Source organism: Mycetomoellerius zeteki, unplaced genomic scaffold (assembly GCF_001594055.1).
Source record: "Mycetomoellerius zeteki isolate Tzet28-1 unplaced genomic scaffold, Tzet1.0 scaffold83, whole genome shotgun sequence".
Taxonomy (NCBI): domain Eukaryota; kingdom Metazoa; phylum Arthropoda; class Insecta; order Hymenoptera; family Formicidae; genus Mycetomoellerius; species Mycetomoellerius zeteki.
The window spans coordinates 374,514-399,309 of record NW_017257862.1 but is presented as its reverse complement, the minus strand read 5'-3'; the positions used below and the strand labels follow the sequence as shown (position 1 = coordinate 399,309).

The 24,796-nt window shown below is 34.7% G+C and overlaps 3 protein-coding genes across 6 annotated transcripts in view; 1 reads left to right on the top strand and 2 right to left on the bottom strand.

The window, feature by feature from the left end:
* On the bottom strand, window positions 1-6,416 carry LOC108730063 (transmembrane protein 208). 2 transcript variants are annotated; one of them, XM_018459549.1, is made up of 6 exons: window positions 6,258-6,416; window positions 3,602-3,751; window positions 3,159-3,295; window positions 2,740-2,824; window positions 2,487-2,645; window positions 1-206 (listed from the first exon to the last, which is right to left on the bottom strand). In XM_018459549.1, exons 1-5 carry the CDS (start codon window positions 6,261-6,263, stop codon window positions 2,508-2,510), a joined length of 516 nt encoding a protein of 171 aa, XP_018315051.1. In that variant the 5' UTR covers window positions 6,264-6,416; the 3' UTR covers window positions 1-206; window positions 2,487-2,507. The 2 variants fall into 2 exon arrangements, with proteins under 2 accessions (XP_018315051.1, XP_018315050.1); XM_018459548.1 differs by lacking the exon at window positions 1-206 and having other exon boundaries at window positions 1,775-2,645.
* A 959-nt stretch (window positions 6,417-7,375) lies between these two features.
* Window positions 7,376-16,722, top strand: LOC108730033 (uncharacterized aarF domain-containing protein kinase 2). Its single transcript, XM_018459491.1, has 10 exons — window positions 7,376-7,698; window positions 7,770-7,974; window positions 8,918-9,150; window positions 9,299-9,362; window positions 11,554-11,662; window positions 12,507-12,624; window positions 13,560-13,781; window positions 14,237-14,467; window positions 14,948-15,064; window positions 16,438-16,722. Exons 2-10 carry the CDS (start codon window positions 7,788-7,790, stop codon window positions 16,630-16,632), a joined length of 1,476 nt encoding a protein of 491 aa, XP_018314993.1. The 5' UTR covers window positions 7,376-7,698; window positions 7,770-7,787; the 3' UTR covers window positions 16,633-16,722.
* Window positions 16,723-18,529: 1,807 nt separating this feature from the next.
* Window positions 18,530-24,796, bottom strand: part of form3 (FH2 domain-containing protein formin 3) — a 43,813-nt gene continuing 37,546 nt past the window's right edge. For all 3 annotated transcript variants that reach the window (XM_018459500.1, XM_018459499.1, XM_018459501.1), the window contains exons 24-26: window positions 23,081-23,444; window positions 20,334-21,850; window positions 18,530-18,790 (exon numbers count right to left, since the gene is read on the bottom strand). In XM_018459500.1, coding sequence (XP_018315002.1) covers window positions 18,530-18,790; window positions 20,334-21,850; window positions 23,081-23,444 — 2,142 coding nt within the window. The remainder of the gene's footprint in view (window positions 18,791-20,333; window positions 21,851-23,080; window positions 23,445-24,796) is intronic.

The following is a 24,796-nucleotide window of genomic DNA, read 5'->3' as shown; positions in this document are numbered from 1 at the left end:
CAGAAACGAGAATCCTGTTAAGTCTATAAGAGTATATAAGTATGAAGTTGTTAATCAAATGTTATAAGTAGAGCCCGGGTTATCCGCCGACCGACGGATTCCAATCAACCGTAGCGCATTCTTCATGATTCTTCCTACTGCCACTCGCCCGAAGTTGTGGCCCATGGTGTCCATAGTGGAAAATGGCAGACGTTCGACAGACGTTCCTGTATGTACAGCCGGTCACAAAAAGGTTACAACTTTTTTTACGATAGGTTTCGGAATGTAGCTTGTTCACCAAGCGATTGGTTCTTATTCATGGATCTAGAAATAATCGGCTGTGGGTGCTTCCGATAACTCAAGTTTGAATTAGTTCCACTAAGTTAGGATCGAAAATTATCTAATAAAGTCGAGTTATTGTCGTTTCCGCGCTTCATGTAATGACACCCTAAAAGTTAGTCAATCAAAGCTAAAAGTTTTTGAAAATTCTTGACTGTGATTACCCTGGTAATCAATCACTACTGATCTTCAATAAGGTTTTTAAGTCTTAAGCCATAAGAAATGGGCGAATCACAGTCGATTATTTCCCTCGGATTTGACTGTAATTGGTCAATTTCTTACGGCTTAAGGCTTAAAACACTTATTGTAGGTCCGGACTAATTGGTCAGTTTCTTACGACTTAAGTCTTAAAACACCTATTGTAGATCCGGACTTAGTGCTTATGATACGTCTTTCGATTGCTGTTCCGGAAAGTGTGTGCGGACCCCCTAAAGCCCGATTGCACCAACGTTACTTTGATTCTAAGCGAGGCTTAAAACTCTTTCTGTCTCCGTCTCTTTTTGGCTTTAAAACAAGACGGATACGAGTTTTGAGTCTCGCTTGAAGTCAAAGTAAGGGCCTTAGCAGAATGGCTAACTTATAATCTTAAGAGAGTGTCTTATGATTTAATTCTTGTCTTTAGTAACTCTCCGGATCTACAATAGGTGTTTTAAGCCTTAAGTCGTAAGAAATTGACCAATTATAGTCGAATTCCAGGGGAATAATCGACTATGATTCGTCCATTTCTTATGGCTTAAGGCTTAAAACTCTATTGTAGATCCGCGGTAACGCACAAGAACTGTCTTAAGATTATAAGTCAGCCTTTCTGCTACGGCCCTAACGTTGGTGCAACCGGGCCTAAGGGTGAAATTACACAGTGCGAAAAAAGACTGCGGAATAGAGAATGCGTCATTGAAACAACCAATCAGTGCTATTCCGAAAGCGCATCGTGTGATTTCACCCTAAGGCGTGTTCAGATTCCCACCTGGATGCTCCCTGGGTGTCATGTCATCCTTGTCTAATATACGATAAACAACAAGGATGGAGTGGTCGAGTTGGAATCTGAACTCAGTACTAATGGGATAACTCTCATTCCATAATATGTATCCTGGTAATTTTATGATCCGATGCAACCCTAATTAATATCTCGGTTCGTAGAGTAGAACAATACTTTTTTAATGCAAAAACATCGAATAAGCCTAATTCATTGATTTTTGAGGTGCGGACAGCTAAACTGTATAATTACCAAACGTACTATACAAGTATTATAGACGTCTATTATTTGATTTTTACCCACTCAACGTGTTTCAACGTCATTAATTATCTTTATTTCCAAGAAGGCACTTGCGCGCGCACACGTACGTGCGCGTATTCTCATTTTATTATTCAAATTCTCACGCATATAATAAAAGATTTAAAAAATTGAGCATTACTGTATTATCACTATAATTACAAAAAGGATAATTTACATTAGCATAATTAACAAAGTTAGATAAAGATTAACGAATCGAGATACTTCTTATCTAGGAGTTTTATTCCTATATGAATCGTGCAAATGGAAGTAATACTTATTAATAGTGCTAGAGGAAAAATTAATGGGACCCACTGAGAACATGGGATTCTTCATTCTTATAACTAACAGTTACAATTAGTGTGCTAAAACTGCTCCACTGGACTGATCTTATGATTATTCCGGTCATCTATTATTCAACTTTAAACGATTTTAAGATTTTCTTTATTTTCCTATTTTAATGTAATATCTCTTTTTAAATGAATATAATTAATAATTTAGTATTGCCTCCGACTTTTTATATAGGAATAAATTTACAAATATTATCGAATAAGAAGTGTCTCAATTCTTATAGATATAATAAAATGGATTGCAGTCTGCCGAGAATCAATTGTTTAAAATGCAAAGAGGTGAAGACGAAATCTATCTCCCAATTTGCGATTTTCCTTCTAGTTCTGTGAAAGTGTTTCCCTGTTTCGTACATCTTTGTAAAAATCTCTAAAATCTTGTTTCATTTAATATTTATCGTATATAAATGTCGAACCACTGCACAGTCTCAACTTTCTTGAGAAGAAAAAAAAATCTTAAATTTTCCAAACTTCTGTCCCTTTCCAGTGTTTTTTGAACTTACTACCATCCCCTTGGTTAAATCAGTTGTAATTCAATGGAATTTTCTTACTGTTACAGCAACGAAAAATTTTCATTGGTATCGCTTCGCCATTTTCCTTTCTAACTTGCGCATTTTCTTTTCGTTCATCTCAGATTGCTCTTGTGGCTGAGCAAAGAACCACGGAGCCAAAATTTGTTTCCAGAACACCCAGCTTCCCCTCAATGGTACCTGTAGAATTTTCAAAATACGCAATAACATATATGCAGTCCTTTTGTGACATTGAATAAGAAAAGCAATGCAAATAATTTATTGAAGTACCTACCAAAAGCCACAATAACCAGAAGTAGTTCGAAATAAGAGATAGGATTTGCACTCCTGACGTTAATATGATTAAATCTTTGAAATGTCTGTAAACAAAATTATGATACTTTGTTCATTAAACAATAGGATCCAGATAACATTGGACATTCCAAGGATGTCCATTTTAATCAGTCAATAATAAATATATAATAGATCCAAAATTAGATATATTTCGTTCTATGGACGTACAAAGTTGTAATAAATATATATTTTATGAATCTGACCTAATTTCAAGATCTAATTTGGACATCCAATGGACGTTCCAATGTTTAGAAATGAATGTCCAATAGACATACTATGGATGTCCTAGTGGAAAAGTGGAGAAAGTAATCTGGAGAGAAAGTAATAGCGATGAGAAGTACTTTTATAGCAAAAACTCACTCTGCTATACCACCTTCCATGTTGAGATCAGCACCTGGATCCAGGAGCTGGCCGGATTCTGAATACGTGGCGCGAGCCATGTACGACATGAATTGATAGCTTCCTATATATATAATTGCAGAAAATGCCATTAAACTCTGTAACGATAACACACAGTTAAAGGGTTTCGTGGCTACAGAGCTGTGTCGGTATCCACAGGTTTGTTCGCGTCGCATGCTCCAACGGACTCGTTGGAAGTAAGTAGGAGCTATAATAGGGATGAGTTCCGAATTACGTACGAAGCGCATGATGTATCATTTGTTTCTGTTGTTTACCGAATAATAAAGGATAAAATGATACTTCGTGCGCTTCATGCGTAATTCGGAACGCACCCTAGGAGTATGTTGAAGCATGTTAGAGCATGCGACGTGAATAAATCTTATCAGACACGAGATTTAACTTACTATCGTCAGTGCGTTGAATTCACGCAACACCATCATTATGAAGTGCATTCCCATTGCGCCTAAGGCCATGTAGATGTAAAAACTCAGCGTAGAGACATTCTCTTCCTTTATTTGCTTTGCTCCTTTGGTCAATATCTTACCTTTTTTGGTCTGTACAGGGGTACGTTCAGGAATTACGTCCAGTTAATTCTAGGCTTTGATTTATGTTATGTATACTCAGAATTAGGAACGTTACTCATAAAAATAGGCGTTACTGTTTTTTTTGAACGTAACTTGATTATTATCGCTATTCGTCACTAATTTTAAAAAGTAACGCATTACCATTATCATTACTTAGAAAGTAACAATTCATGATCTTTTTCATTACTTTTGTGTAATGTTAAAATTAAGAAAGAGATATTTAAGGGAAATAGATAGAAGTACGCGTTACTTTGTAACGTCGATACTTTTTATCGTTACTTTGTTATAATAACAATTTGGTAATGACGTTGCGAATTTTTTATAACGATGATACGGTAACACTACAGTTGGAAAAGTCACTCATTACTAGGAATACCAACCGTATTCTTTTCAAAGTCGAAAAACAGCGTACTCTTACTTTTCACTTATTGTACTTTTTTTTTTAAAATGAGACAAAATTTAAAAAATTATTTAATATTTAAATTTATTATTTTACAAAAAAGTTTTGCTTGGCTTATACTAAGGCTGTGTTTGTTTTAGACAGTATGTAATAAGTATACAAATATTTATTTATATATTATATAGAAGTTTTGTTTATGTTATACATACCATACACAATACAGCACAGAATTTGCAGCAATATATCGCTGCAAAATCTCTGCAATATTGCTGCAACATGTAATGTTGCTGCAACTTTTGTGCAACTTTGTACTGTATGTAGAGGTTTTATTAGAGATTTGATTATATATATTTGTTGAAAAAATTTTAAATTGCAACTTATAAATTGCAAAATACGTGGAATACATGAATCAATTTTATTTTCTCAATTCTATTAACGTTAAAAAAATCTGGTTACTTAGTAAAATGTGAATAAACATATTTATATATTATAGTAAGTTTACGAAGACTGAATAAAGGTTGTCAATAAAAATTACATTCTAGAAATGTCATTTTATTGAATATATATACCGGCATTTAAAACAGAAAACCACCTCTTCTTCATTTTTTTTTCCCTTTTTTCTTTTTTTCAGAAAGTGTACTCTTTTTGCTAATCAATGTACTCTTTTCGTACGACCGAGAATTGGTAACTCTATTCATAACTGAAAAAAATAACTTTTTATTTGTAATTAGTTACTTTTATTTGTTACTTGTAACGGAAAAAGTAACTTGTCAATGCGTTACAAATTATTATATACTTATTACTTTTTCAGTAAATAACGCAATCGTGTAACTTTTTTTTTAGAGCAGAAACGTGAAAAATGAAAATTTTTATGAATATATGTATGTATGAATATATACACACATAGATACAAAAAAATTTCACTTTTTACGTTTCCGCTCTAGAGAAAAAGTTACACGATCGATATCCTGAGTTGAATTAAGATTGCAAGATAACATTGATGTAGCTATCTTGCTGTTAAACTGCTGGCAATACATATACACATTGTTGTCTGCATGTTATTACAATGTCGGTATATTCAAAATCGTTGAAGATAAATCTACGGCAAATTGTCAGCATCATAAGCAATCACAGATTTGCGAGATTTTGCTGAGACACGCTTTGCTATCTGGGTATTCAATAGTCAATCAACAGTATAATTGTTAATATAAAATGGTTACAATATTCAATGTCAATATAAAAAATATACAGTTATTACAATATTCAGTTAGTAGAACTACAAATTTTTTGATTTATTTATGAAAGAAATATATTTTAACTTTATGCGTTCAATTTTTTTGAAACATCTATTGACCCAGACATGTCCCAGCTATACATGCATTAACATTACAGTGTTTGTGGATCATCAAAGTAATACTGATTCTACAATGAATCAGTAGTCGGAAATCTTAAGTCTTAACCAGTTTTAATCTAAATAGGGGACTATGATTTTTCGCATCTATCTAATATTAATTGTACAGCGAGTCGTTTAACTCGATTAATGGAAAGGAATAAAGTTGAATTTGGTCAGTCTTAAGAAAATCGGTAGTCTTATTGTTGGTCATATAAATTGGTTGTTGGCCAACTTCACGCATTCACCGATAAGACTTAGGACTACCGATTACCGACTCATTGTAGAATCAACTTAATAGTTCCCATACGAAGAGGTCAAGCAAAACGTTAACCAATTGATATTTGTATAAAGTATCAATGTTATATATATATATATAAATATATGTATTTTTGCACTGTAATTGTGTAAAGACATCCATTTTCCACAAAAATACGGAATGACATGGTAAGAATAAACAGCATCCAGGTTATGTTGTATTATTGTACGAATCACTAATCGTACACAGTGCAAACAGCTTCAAAGCGATACCAGATACTCAGATGTGTATTTTGTCGCTTGATAACAATAGTAAACGCAACAGGATTCATAATACGAGTAGTCTAAACAATCGGAACGTTCCTTATGGAAACGTCGATTAATTCAGAACAAACATTCATTACGAAAAAAACAAAATATTAACTCACTATCATCTTATTTGATCTTCCTATAGAAAGAGTTGGTAATACTCAAGAATTCTGTCTTCCTCACCGACTTTAATGAAATTACGCTCATTCCATGCGTTTTTGCACGACAAATGAATTTGATAAAAAAGAACTGTCACTCTGCCTTGTGGACAAGATATTAATCGTTAAGCGGGGAGCACAGACTTTTGCATAACGCATAACATGTAATGCATAAGAAATTTAATCAATCAGAATTCTTTATTTCATGGAAAGGAAGGAAACGGAGGGCTTTGATTGGTACATTTTCTTATGCATTACGTGTTATGCGTTATGCATAAGAAAATGTACCAATCAAAGCCCTCCGTTTCCTTCCTTTCCATGAAATAAAGAATTCTGATTGATTGAATTTCTTATGCATTACATGTTATGCGTTATGCAAAAGTCTGTGCTCCCCGCTTTAAGCCAAGAGCACATAGAAAAACGTACGGCCGTAATGCGGGGTCTACAATAGAAGTCGTAGCGGTCGTAAGGTCTTAAATCTTAATAGAAAATTGACCAATCACAGTTGATTATTCTTCTCATATTCGACTGTGATTGGTCAATTTTCTATTAAGATTTAAGACCTTACGACCGCTACGACTTCTATTTATTGTAGACCCCCGCATAATGACCCGTCTACAATACACGTAGTAAGCTTGATTTAAAAAGTAAGAATAAGAAATTGACCAATCACAGTTGATTATTCTTCTCATATTCGACTGTGATTGGTCAATTTTCTATTAAGATTTAAGACCTTACGACCGCTACGACTTCTATTTATTGTAGACCCCCGCATAATGACCCGTCTACAATACACGTAGTAAGCTTGATTTAAAAAGTAAGAATAAGAAATTGACCAATCACAGGCTGCGGTCCACTTGACGCTACAAACGCTACGAAGCGTTTGAGCGACCAATCAGAACAAAGAATTTTACGAATTGACTAATCAAAGAATACTTCGAAGCGTTTGTAGCGTCAAGTGGACCGCAGCCCTAGATACTGCACTGATCCTGTTCTTGACGCGCATGCGCAAGAAAGGGAGCACCGATCGGAACACTGTTCAACGTGATGCGTATTGTTTTCAGACGCAAAGAGTTTTCAGATGTACCGGAAAAGTGCGCGTAAGCGCCCTGGCGATCAAATTAAGAAAGATTTATCTCAGAAAGAAGAATAAGAAATTTTGTGGAAACTCGTGACATGGATACGCACGGGAATAGCATTGCTGATCATGAAACGTAGCCTTTCTTGCTCTCTTATACTTTGGAACGACAGAAATTATGAATCCCGGCAATGTCGTTACATCTAAATTTCGTGCGACTTTTTACGAGCTCTTGTCGCTACGGCAATGATATTGCGCGCCGGCGATTGTATTATCGTCCTCGAGGGCGTCACTTTCATCCGCCGCCGATGACGCATTGCCGCGGTGAGTATCCTAATCAGTGGACCAATCACAATCTTGCTTCGACTGCGCTCTTCTGCAAACCTCGTGCGCAGATCCGCGAACTGCAAACAATGTGGCCTATCAATGAAGAAAAGGAGGAAGAAGGGCAAAAGAACGGTTTTCTCGTAGACGCGCAAGAGATGATACTCGTATTAGCGAGGATCGCGATTGTAAGCACGGTTATTACCATTCTGCTTGTTGCGTACTTGATTACGCGCTTAACCCATGCGAGTTTGTTTCCCATCATTCTACGAAAAGGTAAGCAAAATGTTAGCAGTAACAGTTTACTTGTTTACTAATAGTTTCGAACACGATGTTAGAAAATTAAGGTCTGTTTTCAGTGGCTGAATTAGTGTACATTTTTGGGACTTAAATACCTTGTCCACAACCTTGTTTTGAAGCCGACATTCATAGGCTGCGTTCGGAAATATCACCCGGGTGCCCCCGTGTATCATCTTATCCTTATTTAACATTGGGTGAACAACAAGGATAAAACGATGCATTGGGACACTTGGGTGATGTTTTCAAACGCAGCTCTTGTCAGAATCTCTTGGGCGGAATTCATAGACGATGCTCAAGATTCTAGATGGCCTTCAGCTAGTGCATGAACCAATCAGAGAGCCGTATTAGCATCTTAAGACATTGCTTGAGATTGAGACCGGATTATGGATTCCGGCCCTTGTATTCAAGTTCGTTTTAAGTACAGTCTTAAGTATTAGTGTCTTAAGATATTACTTAAGACAGTCTTGAAATAAAAACTTATTATAAATACAGCTCTAAGAAATCGTAACTCTGGTGGAAAAATGTTGCCTGAATTATTCCACATTTTGGATCACTTTTCAACAAAATTTCAGTATTTCAAAAAAATTTTAGTTTATTTTGAGCGATTTTTAGCTGAAAAATTCATTTTCGACAAAATTTCTGAAAATTTCAGAGAAATTTCGATTGGATTTCAGTGATTTTTCAGTATGTTAGCTGAAAAATTCACTTTCAGTAAAATTTTAGTAAATTTTCAGCAATTTCGCTGAAATGTTCCAAAACATAGAATAATTTCAGCGAAACTCATCAGGGAAGCTGTAAACTGTAAGTTATAATCCAGTAAACACAATGTTACATGTAACGTACATGTAACATGGAATGTCAGCTCAACAAGATAACTGTAATATATAACACAGTGTGTTATATTATATTTTTTCCACAGGTATCGAGTTTCTCGGACCAATTTTCGTCAAGTTCGGTCAATGGGTCTCCACGCGATGGGATGTCTTTCCGCGGGATGTTTGCGACACGCTTTCTCAACTGCAACGAAATGTGACACCGCATTCGTGGCTGTATACAGAGCGCCTACTCGAAGCGACATATGGTCTTTCGTGGCGGAATTTATTTGTGAAGTTTGACGGCAAAGAACCAATTGGCTCAGGATGTTGTGCGCAGGTATGCAGCCCGAGATAGAGTGGACGCAAGTAGAAGACAGATTTACATAATATTGTATATACTTGCCACACACGAATTGGGTATACTGCAGTTGCGATGGGATGAATGTTATTTGCCCGACTTTTCATCGTCCCAAATTGATGTTTAGGTGTATAAAGCTTGGATCGATCAAAGTGCAACACGGGAGCCTCAGATATTGCATTTCGTGGATAGTAAGTTAAGAAATATTTTTATCACTTTCCTTGTGCACGTGTAACATCGCCGCGGTAGAAATCACAGGCGACTTCACGAAAAATCATTTTTGTTATTGTCTAGAATGATGAAGCATTTACATTTGATATTTGAGCCTGCCTGAATAGATTTACGTATAGCCGTGTATTAAATATACGTGCAAAGAAATCAGGTCGGTCGCAGATCTATAATGAACAACGCGATATTATTGAAATGCTCTTTCTAAAAATTTTTACATTTCGTATCATAATTTGGATCGTTTAATTGACCGTATAACTTCTATACAATTTTGTATTGTGCATATTACAAGAGCGGAAATAATCATTTCTCATATTTTAAATTTTATACTTTTGTTAGGACTATACTTCGTTATTTTGATATTGAAGCGAATTTATCTCGATTCACTTCACGAAAATAAATTTTTTTTTAATGAAATTAATTCAAGAAAACCTCAATTTGAAAAATTAAAATAATAAAAATAAGACTATATTCTACTTATTTTCAAATTTATTATTCAAAACACTTGTTTCAAATTTTTGTTGTGGATTCATTCTTTAAATAAATATTTCTACTGAATTTATTTTAATTTTTTCTCAACTCTGATTTTTTAAAATCAAATGTATAAAATCGCTCGTATTATGTAATTGGGCCGCCCATATATTATGTAAGCATAATTGAGGGAGGGGGAAATCAGACAAATTCTTACGAATGCTTACATGGGGGAGGAGGTCGCATATATACTTAAGTAAAACTTGAAATTTTTTTAATGCAACTATATCGTTCGTATAATAATATTGAAAGAATCGTGTAACCACCTTGAAAATTTTTTTAGTCTTGGACATCGAGCGTGTGTAAAAATCTTACGTAATTATAGGGGGGAGGGGTCTCCGAAATCCTTACGTTTGCTTCCATGGGAGAGGAGGGGTTTAAAAATGACCAAAAATTTGTTTACGCAATATACGGACGGCCCCAAAGCAATGTATTAAATCATAATTCATCTATTAAATAAATTACCCTAACATAAGAACATTTCAGAACCCACCGGGTCCTTCTTCACCTAAATTTACATTAATATCGCAAACTAATCAAGTGTGGTAACAGAAGTTGATCGACATTTGACAATTAAATTGAATTTGTAATAGTCAAGTGAATTCGCTGAGGACGAGTGTTATAGATCTGCAGTTCTTATTGTGTGTGGTTTTACATACGAATTATCTGACGATTTTCAGTCGGCATATCTTCATTTCTTATTCTATGAATTATCCTGCATTCTTGAACGGTTAGTCGTTAAATTTTTCGCTGCTAAGCAAATATCCAATGACTATTCGTAGTCAATTTTTAAAAGAGGTGTCATATTTTAATCGAAGACTTGGTATTGTACGTATTAACATTGTCAGTATATAATTTCAAAAATCCTTTATCTTTAAATTAAATTTTATTCACAAAATATATTTTATAAAATGTTATTTATTGTTCGAACAAATGTATTTGAAATAAAATTTTATCTTCATTTCTTTTTCATAGTATTATGTTTGAGTTTACCCTGATAGGGGTATTTTTAACGTCGGTGCAATCGGTGCGATGCACCAACGGGCCTCGAGATCCGCGGGCCCTCGCAAGTCTCGGGATCCGCGGGCTCCCGCAGGTCCCGGTGCATGGTTGACATTTATGAATTTTTTTTAAATATAGAATTATAAGAAAAAATACATTTTAAATGTGGCACTCAAATATTTATTTATAATAAACGAATTTTCCTTATATTTGTTTAGCTTTAAGCGAACATTTTTATATGAAAATACTCGCAATACTTCGGAATCGAAAACTAGGAAAAAAAGAGAGCAACAAAATGTAATGGTCAACTAGAGTGCGTTCCACTTAAGGTTCGCATCGCTCCTGTACATCTGACATTTGATAACATGGATGAAATGATGCTCTCAAGGATTTATGGACACTTCATTTTCTACCATTTCATTGTCGACCATTTCATAGTCGACACTTGTTCGTAGTCGAAAAGATTTGCTGTATAGAAATTACCTTGAATCAATAGTAATGCCCGGGTCCTTTCCACTTCGTTCTTATACCGACGTTTTAACAACTTTAAAAACGCTATTTTCCCATTGTCTTTAATTTCACTTTCTTTTTTTGATCATTTATAAAATGTTTCAATTTCAGATAAAGCTCTCAATGGAAGCGACAAATTAACATCTGCCAGTCCGTGTACCAGGAAATTGCAAACCGTAGCGGTAAAAGTGTTGCATCCTGGAATCAAAGGCCAAGTCAAGTACTCTTTTTAAGATATTGCGCAAATAATTTTTAGCAGTATTTTCTGACAAAGTTCAATTGCCGATAAAACGCTTTCTGTTTTCTTTTTGACAAATAATATAATTATGTAAATTTCAGGTGAAACAATGCATTCAGGCGAACGTTTATTTTGCATCTGTTGGAAGTTTTCTTTATTGTGTGAGGTTGGATTGTATCTTTAGATAGATTAAAGAAATAGTTCTATCTCAGCAAAAAAAACTTTTAACCGCAGTCGCAAAATATTTTGCTGAATGCGACAAATCACAAGGACATCAAAATGATGTCAAAATGAGTAGAAAATTATTATAATACTCAATTGTTTATCATAATTTCATCATTTCTTTGTCATTTTGACGTAATCGTGATTTATTTTTCGACATACATAGTTAAAAAGTCTCCTAAAAATCACTGTCATGTCAATAATTCGTCACGAAATCATCATTAAAAATGTATCGAATGACATTATGATTTTTCCTAAAATGACTTCTTCTTGATGCCATTTTTTTGATCTTATTATGACTTGGTGTTCTACCTGGGAAGGAGAGACTCACATATGTATTTCACTGATTTTGATCAGCTTTTGCTAAACGACTTCAGCATCCCCTTAAAAAAATGTATAATGTTATTAATTCATAAGAGATCTCTTTCTATTGTTTCCAATTGCCAAATATTTGGGAAATATCAATGGCTTGGACATTTTCATCAAACATGAATTCAATTAGCCGAAAAATTTGCTATGAAATGTTGTCATGGCACTAATGAGGTCCTATATTATATATATTCGTTTCTTTATTATATATATTCTGTATTGTATATATTCGCAGAAGGGACATTGCAATAATGCGTGGTTTTTGCAAGTGCGCCACGTACTTCATTCCGAAATTGCATTGGCTCAGTCTTATAGATTGCGTCGACGAATTCGCACGCATAATGGAAAATCAAGTAATTTATTCATACGACTATATCATATCCTTACATATTTATACTAGATAATCTGAGAGAAATATATAGCCTTAATATATTATGTATTAAATATAAAGGTTGTTATACTTACACTGAAAGAAAAAAATGGTTGCAAGTACTATAATTTAACTATAATTTATAGTTATTTTGGGATTAACTATAAATTTATAATTGTTTTAACTATACACATTATAGTTGCTTCAACATTGAAATATGTGATTATTACAACTATGATAGGCATTAAGTTTTTCTTCACCATATCTCTTAGTTATTATTACCATATAAATAGTTAGCGAATATTAAAAAAATGGTTATATTCACTATAATGACGATTGCATTTATTACATAATGGCTATTTTTATTTACCATTCGTTTCTTTACATTTTACTATATTAATAATTCTGATTATTTATAATATTTCCATATTTGAGAGAACTATGCTATAAGATTATTATTACTAATCTATATGTTGTAATACAAGTCACTAATGACTGTAATAATCAGATAAAAAATGATCAAAAGGAACATATTTCTACTAGAGGCAGAAAGTACGTGAAAATGTATTTGAAAAGAAGTTTTAAAAAGAAATTCTGAAATACAGATGCTCCAATTTGAATATATCTCAGATGTAGGCTCAAATATAGGTTACATAAGGATACATAAAATGTATCTCCATGCATGTATCTAGATACATGTAGATACTACTTAATACTAGTTGAAGCCGGCATAATTCTTATGAGTTCGCGAGACGAAATCAATAAGAAATAATCGCTTTATTCGTGACAAGAACAAGGAATAATCCAAGCAACAATTCGTTCCTATTGTGCTAGGTTCAACCTCCGAGTGGCCTGTAGTTTAAAAACAGTGAGCGAAAATGCGATGGCACGCATTTAATTACATTGATTTTTGTAAAGGTTGACATGCGACTGGAAGCTTCCAATCTTGTGAGATTTTCAGCGAATTTCTCGAAGAGACGTGACATTGTGTTCCCGTATCCTTACACACATCTGACTCGTCGCAGGATACTCGTTGAGAGTTTCCACGAGGGTTCACCGATATCAGATTATTTCGAATACGACGACGCTATTTTACAGCGGAGACTCGCCAGGATAGGAATCGCGATGGTTCTTCAAATGGTTAATATAACTCGAACGATTTCCAATTAAAGGGCTTATATAATAGGGCTTATATAATTATGTAAATTATTAAGTATATCATGTGAAACATTTAACAAAACCCATTGAAATATATGAAGATCATTTTGTTCGAAAATATGAGAATTATCCTTCCCTTCTTACCAAAAATGCGAAATGTTTGGTTACGTTGTTCACTTGAAAAAATTATTTTCATAAAAAAATAGAGCGGTTTGTATCAAGCTCTTCAATTATTTATTGTTGTCAATGTTAATACATCTGCCAAAACGCATTAAAAAAAACAAATTAAAATTTTCTGATTTCGAGAAAATTAATGTTGTATTTATTCGAACGAGATCTAATTGTAAAACTTTAAAAGATTGGCCCGTTTTTCATAGCCCTTTATTATTGTACAACTTTTGATTAAGAATAATATGTAAACAATCGTTTGATTGTAGATATTTAAGGATAACTTCATCCATTGTGACTTGCATCCAGGCAACATTCTAGTTGAGGAAACGGTCGTCCCGAAGGCGAGTTTGTTCAACACTTTTTGGCGGGTTATTACCCCCGATTATGCGGAGCACGACTCACGCCTGATCATATTGGACTGTGGCCTTGTAGTATCTCTGAATGAACGCTGCCGACAAAATCTTCGAGATGTTTTTTACTCGGTGCTAATGAGAAACGTAAGTCCGGGAAATAACGTCCGCTTTCTATTGACATACGCTCTTTACTTTTTTAACGAGGAACTTAAGCTGGATAAACACGTTTATTCTTTCTTCTCTCTATTTTTCTTTCCTTACCGAAGTATGCTTTTCTCCAGTATTTAATGAAGAAAATGAACGGAGACAAAACATCAATTTTTATCGAAACACATCTTTTCAGATATCTCTAGAGCAAAGAGGTTACCCTAATAAAATACACAGTAAAATATTTACAATAAAAGCAATCGGCTATATGAACGTAATTTTTTTTAGAGAGACTATTTAATTTAAACTTAATTGCAATCGCATTCTTTGACACACTTTTTTTAAATTTCCACTCATTATATATACACTTTTTGTTTACTTACATTTTACATACAATCAATCTTCTGTTTTTTTACCGTGTGTTTTACATTTCTTAAGGATGAACGATTGACGATTTACGTGCAAAATTTAACATAGGGCGAAATGGCGGCACAGTATATCCTGGAGCACAGTTCGTACATGACCCCCGATCCAGATGGCTTCAAATGTTCAATTAGAAATATTGTCAAGTCTCATTTTAGCAATCCATTTAACGTTAGTAACAGGTATTTTCTTTGAAATCCAAGAGATCGCTGAAACGGCGTATTGTTTTTTGCGATCTCTATTTATAGGATAGTTGTTCGATTGTAAGAGAATACTTCTTAATTTTTTTAACTTTGACCATATTTTTTTACATCGCTTTTCAGAATCAATCTTCCCTTTTTTGTTTTTAATACCGTGCGCGTAAACATTGTCCGAGATACCATCGGCATTTAGAAAAAGAAGAAACCTAAAATCGTCCTACTTTACTATCAATTACATAGTTTAAGGGAATCCTAGTAGTCGTTCCACTTTACATAAACTCTATTCGGCATTAATTATATTTTTCAAATTAGATTTACGGATTAAAAAATTTTGATTTTTAGAATTAAAGTACACACAAAAAACATCCGAAACACTGAATTTCACGAAAAAGTAAAAAAAATTAAAAGATTCACTTACTTTTGGCTTAGCTGTAACTTGAGATTAATATTTACTTGTTATAAGAGTTTTATAGTTTATATATTGAAAATAAACATAATCATTACTTATAGGAGCGGAATCGAAACGTACGAAATGATTTACTCAAAGGAATGAAATATTTATTTACGAGAATACATATAATTTATTACCGCGAAATAAATATTTACTTGTATCGAAGAAATTTGTTTTAACAAAATGCATTTTCTTTTTTTTTTGTTTTTCTCTTCCCAACTCCCACGTTTTCCACTTCTTCTCACACGAGATATTATATTATATTCAGTGATTTTATTTTTACTTGATTTAGCAGTTAAATCTTTTAATAATACTTGCGCGATTTAACTAATACTTTTTATTAATGTCAAGTAATTGAACATGAGGAGGTATGAAAACGGGAGTAGTTCGCGGCTTTGTCAAAATTTGATAATGAGTATCTATTGATTTCTCCATTCAAGACGTTTGAAAGGAAGATTGTGGTCTCCCGATCTGAATTTTAAGACTTTCGTCTATCCACGTGCAATATTTTCATTTTCTTTTGAGAGACAGTTAAATAAGAAAAGTATGGAATCTCTGTTCAATAATTATCATAGTTAAAAATTGTATTACTTTCTATACTTTAGTAAATGAACTTTGTTTGATTCCCGTAACTTTTTTTGGTGTTTGTGACAAAGACCAGTGAAAAAAAAGAGTCGTAGAGTCTCTCGGACGTAACAGTATTGTTAGTATTATCTATTTATTTTTATTGGTATCTATGATATAATTTATACCTTATACATGTGTATTATGATTTCCATATGCGTTTTAATTTTATTGCTAAATATGAATTAGATATTAATATATTATTATACAATATTAATTTTGATCATGTTTGTTTGTTTTCTTCTGTGCGCTGTCCCGGATATCTGCAGGTAAACATAAGTACCGTTGTGTCGGAATTATTCTCCGCGATGATCCATCACCGAGTCAAGCAAGACGGATCCTTCAGCAGCGTGATTATTAGTATGCTGGTGATAGAGGGTCTCGGCCGGTGCCTGGATCCTAAAGTCGATATTTTCACGGAAATTCTGCCCTACGTCCTCAGCAGCGTTATATATAACGAGTGAAAATCAGACTCTAAACAAAAGTCAATTATATATTCGAAATAATTACTGGAGTATTATTGTACTTGTACCTCATATAATAAACAATTTAAGTAAAAGATACAGGACTCGAAAAAAATTATTAATTTGGTAATCTGAGAGTTTATCTCATTGTCGGTTTTCTTTGTAAGATGTTCATATGATCTTTTTTTTTTTCGTTGAAGATGGGTCGAAGTTGAGCTAAAACGTACGAATTACGAATAAACGATCGAAATATTAAGTAATGCAAATTTAAATACATTTTATTGATTATTTATTTGCACACTACTTATTGCGTTGTATTCTTATCAGTCCTTTCACAATTTTTAATAAGTAATTTTAGTAGTAAACAATTGTCCATAATTATGGATTCGTTATATATTCTCTTTGATTTGCTATGCATTGACCTATTAAGGGGGAACTCTGATTTATAGGATCAAAAAAATCAATTTTTTTTTAATATATATATAATTCAATAGTACAATCTTCGACAGAATATGATCCTAAAATGTGTTACGTTCGGAGGACTCTACGATTCTTTTCTTTCGTGGAAGATTTGTCATGAACTATTTTTTTCGCGTAACTAGATAACAAATAATTTTAAAATAACAGCAAATCAAATACTGATAGTTATAATCAAAATAATTAAAATTCAATTTTTCTAGTGGACAAATTTAACTGATAGGGCTCTAGCCAAGTCACGGGGCCAGAAGGTCAATCGTTGTCAAATAAATCTCTCACGGAAAATCTTTGATCAGTATTTGATGCTGTTTGTGTGCATCCGGATCTAGATAAGACTAATCAGAATTTCCACACATCAACACCAATCGAATCCCTCTAACCAAAATTGACCATCAATCGAAAATTTACTTATATGTATAAACTCTGCACGTGAAAAATGCTTTAGGAATTTATAAAGATTTATATTAAATCAAAAATAAATGTTTTTTTACTTTACTCACAATAAACGACACTTTTTTTTTATAGTGCGTACTGGTTGAGAAGACATTTTTCCTAGAGTCCGCATCTTTACCTTTTTACTAAAATTAATCTCCTGTAAAACTGATTTGTTTGTATCAAATTAATAATAGGTTAGGTTATAAACCTATTATTTGTATAATAACCTATTATTTGTATCAAATTAATTTTACTGCTCAAACTCGGGTTCTTGTATTATACAGCATGAAAGAAAAAGTGCGTACTCTTGGCCATCTTATCCTAATCGTAAGTTTATAACAATGTCCCATGATTTTTCTATATCAAATAAATTATATTATCATATAATATGTTAATTTATTTGTCGGACACATATTCTATAATATACATTCATTTTTGTAACAGAAATATTGTATATATATATATATAATACATGTTACACATTTATTAATCGAGTATGTTTCATATACTTCATATAAATATATTCTCTAGGTTACTAAAAGGAAAACTCCCTTAATGATCATGACATTTCCTTTTCCTTGGTTATATGTGTAATGAGTGTCGCGCGCGATAAAGATAAAGAGATTTGATTATTTTCTTCTTATTCGAGCACGCATTGTTCGGTGTGGTAATGGCATATAACTATATAGAAGATAGTAGTCTTACTTATTTTGGTTTAATAACTATGAGACAGCATAGTAAGCGAGAATAACAATATTTTTGTTTAATCTTTCAGATCTATCTTACGATAACATTATCAACAATCTCGAACTGCCCGTTGAAATTGTTTTTACAATTTAGTATCAACGTTAATCTCCGTATTTAGCTGATTTTCATAACGCTAATGGTTTGTTAATCTTAACATAATTGTTAAACGTATCTAGATAGCCCTTCTCGATTTTAAATTCTCGGTGATGAATGCAATTCTTTTTTTTATTAATGAGAGTTATCCTTTGACCACAACTTTGATGTTTTTCGGTAAGTTTGTTGTAGAACCTTTGTTGACACTGGCGGCCGTAGGCTTCATAAAACTATGACCCTTTAAGCCGATTCGTGGCTGCATTAATTTGCTCTTCGTTGCGAATGTCTTATCACCGGAAGGCGGTCGACTTCCTAAGATTGATTGCTGACCTACGCTGCTTCCACTGTTGCTGCTACGAGAGGCGATCGGTCGGTTCCTTGTAACCTTTGGCATGCCAGGCACCATCTACCGATTAACAATAAAAATCGAAAATCTCGAATAAAACATTTAAATTTGCTTTGCAAGGGAAAGCGTAGAATTATGTCATTTTTTCCGTATATCAATTAATTCTTTGGGTATATTGAGCTGAATGAGCGGAATTGTACAGTGGTGGACAGAATGGTCGCAAAACTTTTTTTCGATGGATTTCGGAATGCAACCTACTTACTGAGCGATTGATCCTTACTTATAGACTTATACATATATTAGAATTATACATATGTTAGTAAAATAACCGCAGTGATCTATTTAAAAAAATTTGTTAAACAGTCTGTTTCCGTCGAGGAATAAATTTTACTAATGTGTTATTCGTTATGTAGTTTCTTAACTTTACCGAACTTAACAGTCGTATAGCTGCTCAAGAAGGAACATTCGCAACGTATGAATTGTGCAATTACCTTAGTTCCACCAAGCATACATGATTTCAATTCATTGTTAATTCGCTGAAGATGGCCTAAAATAAGACCGAAATGTTCATACGTATGTAATCAAAGAATGATGTAAGCAACAAGATTCATCTATGTTATTGATATATAATATGTGCTAATATTAACTGTGGTGTGCCTTCAGTTGCCTTTAACGTTCTATTATTATTATTATTATTTTAACAGTCAGTTACATTGACAGTCTATAAAAATATTTCTTCTATAATTTTATAACTTTCAAAAAATTTCTCAGATATTTTTATATAAATTGGAACACTTCAGAAGTGAAAGGGTCTACATCTTTTGTTCGGATTTATAGAGAATCGTTGTCACGTGTCTGAGAAATGATCGGCGATAAATATTGGCGAAATATTTGTACTGGTAACAGAGACTATTTCGAGTCAGTCAGCATCGAGCCTGCGAGGTTAACGAATCTAAATAAAGTGCTGTAAGAGTAGAGTTTTCCTGTGTGCTATTATTTTCTAACTCTGGTGGCAACTCCTTAATGCAGTGCTGGGATTTACTTGCACATTTTGGCCGATTTTCAGCGTTTCTTGCCCCTTACATCACCAATCCGCGCGCAGCCTAAATATTGATCGGCATTTTCCAAAAATAAGAAAAAAATAGCAAATAGCTGTGGGTAACTACAAACCTATATGAAACATCAATAATAAATTAGTTTCCCGTTGCCATATAGGTTATTTCTTCACACGATACAATAAATTCCAATGTATATACATCCAAACAAAAAGTAGTTTCTCTACATTTGAATAATGTACAACAATATAATGAGAACTTTAAATTATAATTTTGAAGAGAACTAGGAAAAGTGTGATTTGAGTACTATGAGATAACTTAGTCTTCATGCGATTATATAAGATACAGCAGAGCAAGAAATGTACATAATATATTATTTAATTTTTACTTAATGTACGTAATGCTTTATTTTGAATTAAGAATCTGTTTTATTAACATCGATCGTGTTCGGCCGTTGCTCCAGCACCTTTTTAAGATCTTGTGTTTTTTAGGATTTGAATATACAATACAAAATCCTGTTTTTAGAAAAATATTTAAATTATATCAACCTCGGATGCTTTTTGAACGCTCCTCACTGCTGGTCCGATGTTGCTGCTGCTGTTGTTGCTTCTACTGGCAGGTATCCTGCTGATGCCCATCTGACGAAGACTTGATCGTCTCTTATCGATTGCGTCCTTCGACGGCAACGGTCTGCTCAACGGACTGGTCTTCCTCAGATCATTAGTCAGCGCTCGGATAGCCGAAGTATAGTTCTGCAGATGAACGTGATTCGTGGCCAAATTCCGCACCGTATTCACAGACGTCGCGCTGTTCAGCGAGCTCCGCGAACTGCGCAGACTGCTTCTGGAACTGGAACGTTGCACTTCGCTTTTTGAAACTTTTGTATCGTTCAACGGTACCATATTCGAGGTTCTTTTCAGAGACTCGATTTTTCTCAAAGCAGAGGATTCGTGCTTCGAACTTGCGGTGCGTTTCGGTAAGAAGTTGGATTTCTCCAATGCGTTCCTCACGATTGTTTTTTCGTTGAACGCCTTACCGGAAGCTGGCATCAGCAATTTGTCGACGGATGATTTCCGGCCGTCTAGATCGTCGTCGTCCACCACTGCGATGACGCTACGTCGATGATTTTCGCTGCCGTAGCCGCCCAGTTCCGCTGATGAGCATCGTATCAAATCATGCGTGTCCGTCTCGTAATTTCCGGAAGACGTCTCTTGACTTAAGGTTTCCGACACGAGGCTTTGCGTCTCTTCAAAGCCTTCGTCATTTAATTCCTGATCTCTGCTCTTACCAGACGACGGCGATGTTGTCACACTTATATCAGGGATAAATCGGTTGCGGAACACAGAGTTTTGTCGAACCGCGGTCTGATCGCACGGATCGTCCGCAGTCTGGACATTCTCGAATTCTCTTGTGCTCCCAGTGGACTTCAGATCCGCACACTTCTCTTCTTTTACTATCTCAAGGACATCATCCTTTCGATCGTGTAACAAGTTTCCATTTTGCGAAAAATCATTGATGATTTCCTGATTTTGATTCACTTGACTGGGTGGATTGCTGGACAAACGAACCGCTTCCTTCACCTGGCTTGGATCGATCATGCTCCGATGACGTTCGCGGCTTGTCACCGCCCGCTCAGTAATCACTGTGATAGGCTCGCGTGATCGCGATTCCTGCATTACCGGACTCAACACGGTGTTTGTCACCGCTACCACGGGCAGTGGTTGACTGACCGGAAGTCGCGAATTTCTGTGACTCGTTGTTGACGTTGCTGTCGTCGACACTGAATGCGACAGACACTGAAGATCCTCGTCAGAACGCGTGATCTCCATTAGAGCGGTATCGCGTCGCTTCAATTTGTCTTGCCAAATACGCAGCATGGTGTCTGCGTCCTCGTGGAGGATCTCTTCATCTGCCCGAGCAAGGGTATTAGGTCGCTGCACCGTCGACTTCTCGTCGTAAATCAATTCAAGACTCGATCCATCTGATTTATCTTTGTTCCCCGTGAGATCTAAGGTCTTCCTGTACCTGCGAGTTCGTCGCGTCGCCGAATACCTATCGAAGTTACCTAAGAACCGAGATATATTACTTTATCAACTGAAATTAATTTATTTTAAATCTTACTTTTTCTGCTTTACTTATTTATTCTGAACTTTTAAAATTGCGAAATGTACGTATATTAAGGAGATTCCAAAGACATCTGATTAAATATTTTGTATATCACGTAATGGCCTTGAAAATGGTCAATTTTGTGTAAGCACGAGCACGTGCTTCTTCGTTCAAAATTTCCCCCCCCCCCTCTCTATCATTTCTTCTTTCCCTTTCATTAAAATAATTAAGTGTTTTCTTGCCATTATTACAGAAGATGAGCATCATTGACTTTCATGCAGTACAACAATTATCCTATTAACTTTGGAGTTTCTCGATTGTATCTAGAAACGTTTTGAAAACTACTGATTTTAAAGAACTCCACAAAAAGAAATCATTGATGATTGAATCGGGAAACAGTTGGGGCCATTCAATCAGGTTCTCCTTTCAACCCACTTTTGATTAGATAATTTTCGTCTAAATAATTGAGTATGTCACGATGGTAGTCTGCAGGACATCCATCCTATAGAAAATGAATGTTATATACATGTATCGAATTCCAATTAGCCATCCTCATCAACAGCATTTTCAACAACTTGGGTTATTAAAGGATCACATCTCGCAGGTTTTTTATTTAATTGGATTCAATTGGATTCATTTAGATTCAAATAGATTTGAAAAACTGCATTTTCTATTCAAAATTTCAAAATTGAGCGGTATTCAAGAATGCATAGAAAAAGCTAATGTCATTTTCGGGTTGAAAGACATAGAAATGTACTTCATGCAATTCTTATAAATGAATAGAAATGCATTTGGATTTTGAAAGATTCATTTTAACGTTTTCGAATGCGTGTTTCTGAAAATTTGAATCCATTTCTTTTACTGCATAATCTTCGTTATCGTAAAAAAAAGTAATATTTGTGCAAATAATACAAGAATTAAATCCTTATTCTCTATTTTACAGTGCTTATTTAAAAAGAGCAAAGGAGACAACTTTGTTTGACGCCATACGTGAGCGCTTACAGCGCATGAAAGACGATTTAAAAAATGTTTTATAGCGTTAAGCGCTTACATGTGAGCATGCAAAAGAAACGCATGCTATGTTATGTGTCGTGAACTATATCCTGAATGCACACTATCATTATAAGTTCGTTCTGAATATAGAGAGGCCTCTGTTTATATCTTTTGTTTGTTTCTGATTTGTGTTTACCGGTACCGAGATCCGTGCTGATGCCAATCCACTTCGATATTGCAGTCTTTGTTTCTCGACCCTGGAGGGAGCTGCTGCAACGTTCCCTCTTGCAGGGTTCCTTCTCCACGGGTTTTACATCTTTCGAAGGACTGAACAAGCGTCTAATTGCCGGTGGCGTCTCGATATTATCTGAATCGATATCAATCTTATCGTTGACTCTTTCCTTATCCGCGGATTTTCTACTGAGCTTGAAAAATCGCCGGGTTGTAGGAGCTTGCGTTCCTGTGTACGGCTGCCGAAGATAGATCGTCAATTCATCTTGGATATCTAAATTAATTATGTCACTAATATTGTTCTTCTTCCTGTCCTCTTCTCTGATCGCCTGTGAATGTAATGTGACAATCATTTAATTTTCTAATTTTTTGAAAGTTAGTAATACATATTGAAAAATGTTTGATTATTTTTTGGTCACATTTTGAAAAGTTATATTATCATCCTCTTGCTTATGAATTATTTTGTTCACACTAAATTAAAATTGATAAAAAAAATAAACTTAATGACAAGTTTGATTGATAAGTTAACAAGATAGGTAATAATAGTAACAAAAGTCACTTAGTTGTTGCAAACAAACAATTGGTCACAAATTAAAACTAGTTTATTCTAAACTTAAAAATCATATGTAATGAATGCTAGTTTTTTACGACGATACACCTTGCAAGAGAACGTTTTGACTTACTTAGTTCTCATCAGCCCATAAATAACAATATACATAATATAGTAGTATAAAATTAATACAATATATATTATGTTAAAATTAACAAAATAATAGAAATGTCAGAACTGAGTAAACAAACCACTAAAAAACAAACCACATGAAGCTGCACTGAAGATTGTACATATGTAGAAAAGCATTCTTCATGTCCGAATTCTGCAATACCTCATAACTGTTTCGTCGTCACAAGCGAGAAAATAGAGTTCAATGATAAAATTCAAAAGGATGGGTCAAAATTGTTGTGTATTGTCCAAGAACTTTCTCAGCTTCAACACATTGAAAATGACACTAAATTGAAGGACAAGAATATGAATTAATTATTGTAATAAAATTAAAGAAATAAAAATTAAAACTATAGTAGAAAGAGAGAGATGACGCGGAAAAAATTTTCCTGAAGGAGTAATGAGGAGAAGCATGTACGGACATGTTCATAGGCTACGTTTATACCGTGCATTTAGGGCGCGACCTATGCAATAGATGTCCTTGTTTATCCTGTATATTAAACGAAGACACCTATCGTATAGGTCGCGGACTAAGCGCACGGTGTAAACGTAGCCTTTCATGTCCGTTTACGGGTGCCGGCAGGATCGCGGTAGCAGCGATCGCGTGATATGGCGCGACCAATCAGGCGGGGCGGCTCTGAGCGAACCAATAGGAGAGAACGGGAAAGCGCGCGCAGCCGGGAAAAACGGGGAATCAGTCGTGCCTACGAAAGGCGGTGTCTCATAACGTCTCAGTGTCTCGTAACGGGAGGTACCGTGCCTACGAGAGGCGGTGGCTGCGGTCCACTTGACGCTACAAACGCTTCGAAGCGTTTGAACGACCAATCAGAACAAAGAATTTTACGAATTGACTAATCAAAGAATGCTTCGAAGCGTTTGTAGCGTCAAGTGGACCGCAGCCGGTGTCTCAGAAGTAACGGAAAGTCCCGTGCCTATGAAAGGCGGTGTCTCAGAAAGTAA

Coding starts and splice junctions, on each gene's coding strand:
- LOC108730063 (XM_018459549.1), bottom strand. Junction 2,825..3,158: donor ATGGAAGGTGGTATAGCAGA/GTGAGTTTTTGC, acceptor TTTTGTTTACAG/ACATTTCAAAGATTTAATCA. Junction 2,646..2,739: donor TCTGGTTATTGTGGCTTTTG/GTAGGTACTTCA, acceptor AAAATTCTACAG/GTACCATTGAGGGGAAGCTG.
- LOC108730033 (XM_018459491.1), top strand. CDS start 7,788: ATGTGGCCTATCAATGAAGAAAAGGAGGAAGAAGGGCAAAAGAACGGT. Junction 7,975..8,917: donor TCCCATCATTCTACGAAAAG/GTAAGCAAAATG, acceptor TTTTTTCCACAG/GTATCGAGTTTCTCGGACCA. Junction 13,782..14,236: donor TCGCGATGGTTCTTCAAATG/GTTAATATAACT, acceptor GTTTGATTGTAG/ATATTTAAGGATAACTTCAT.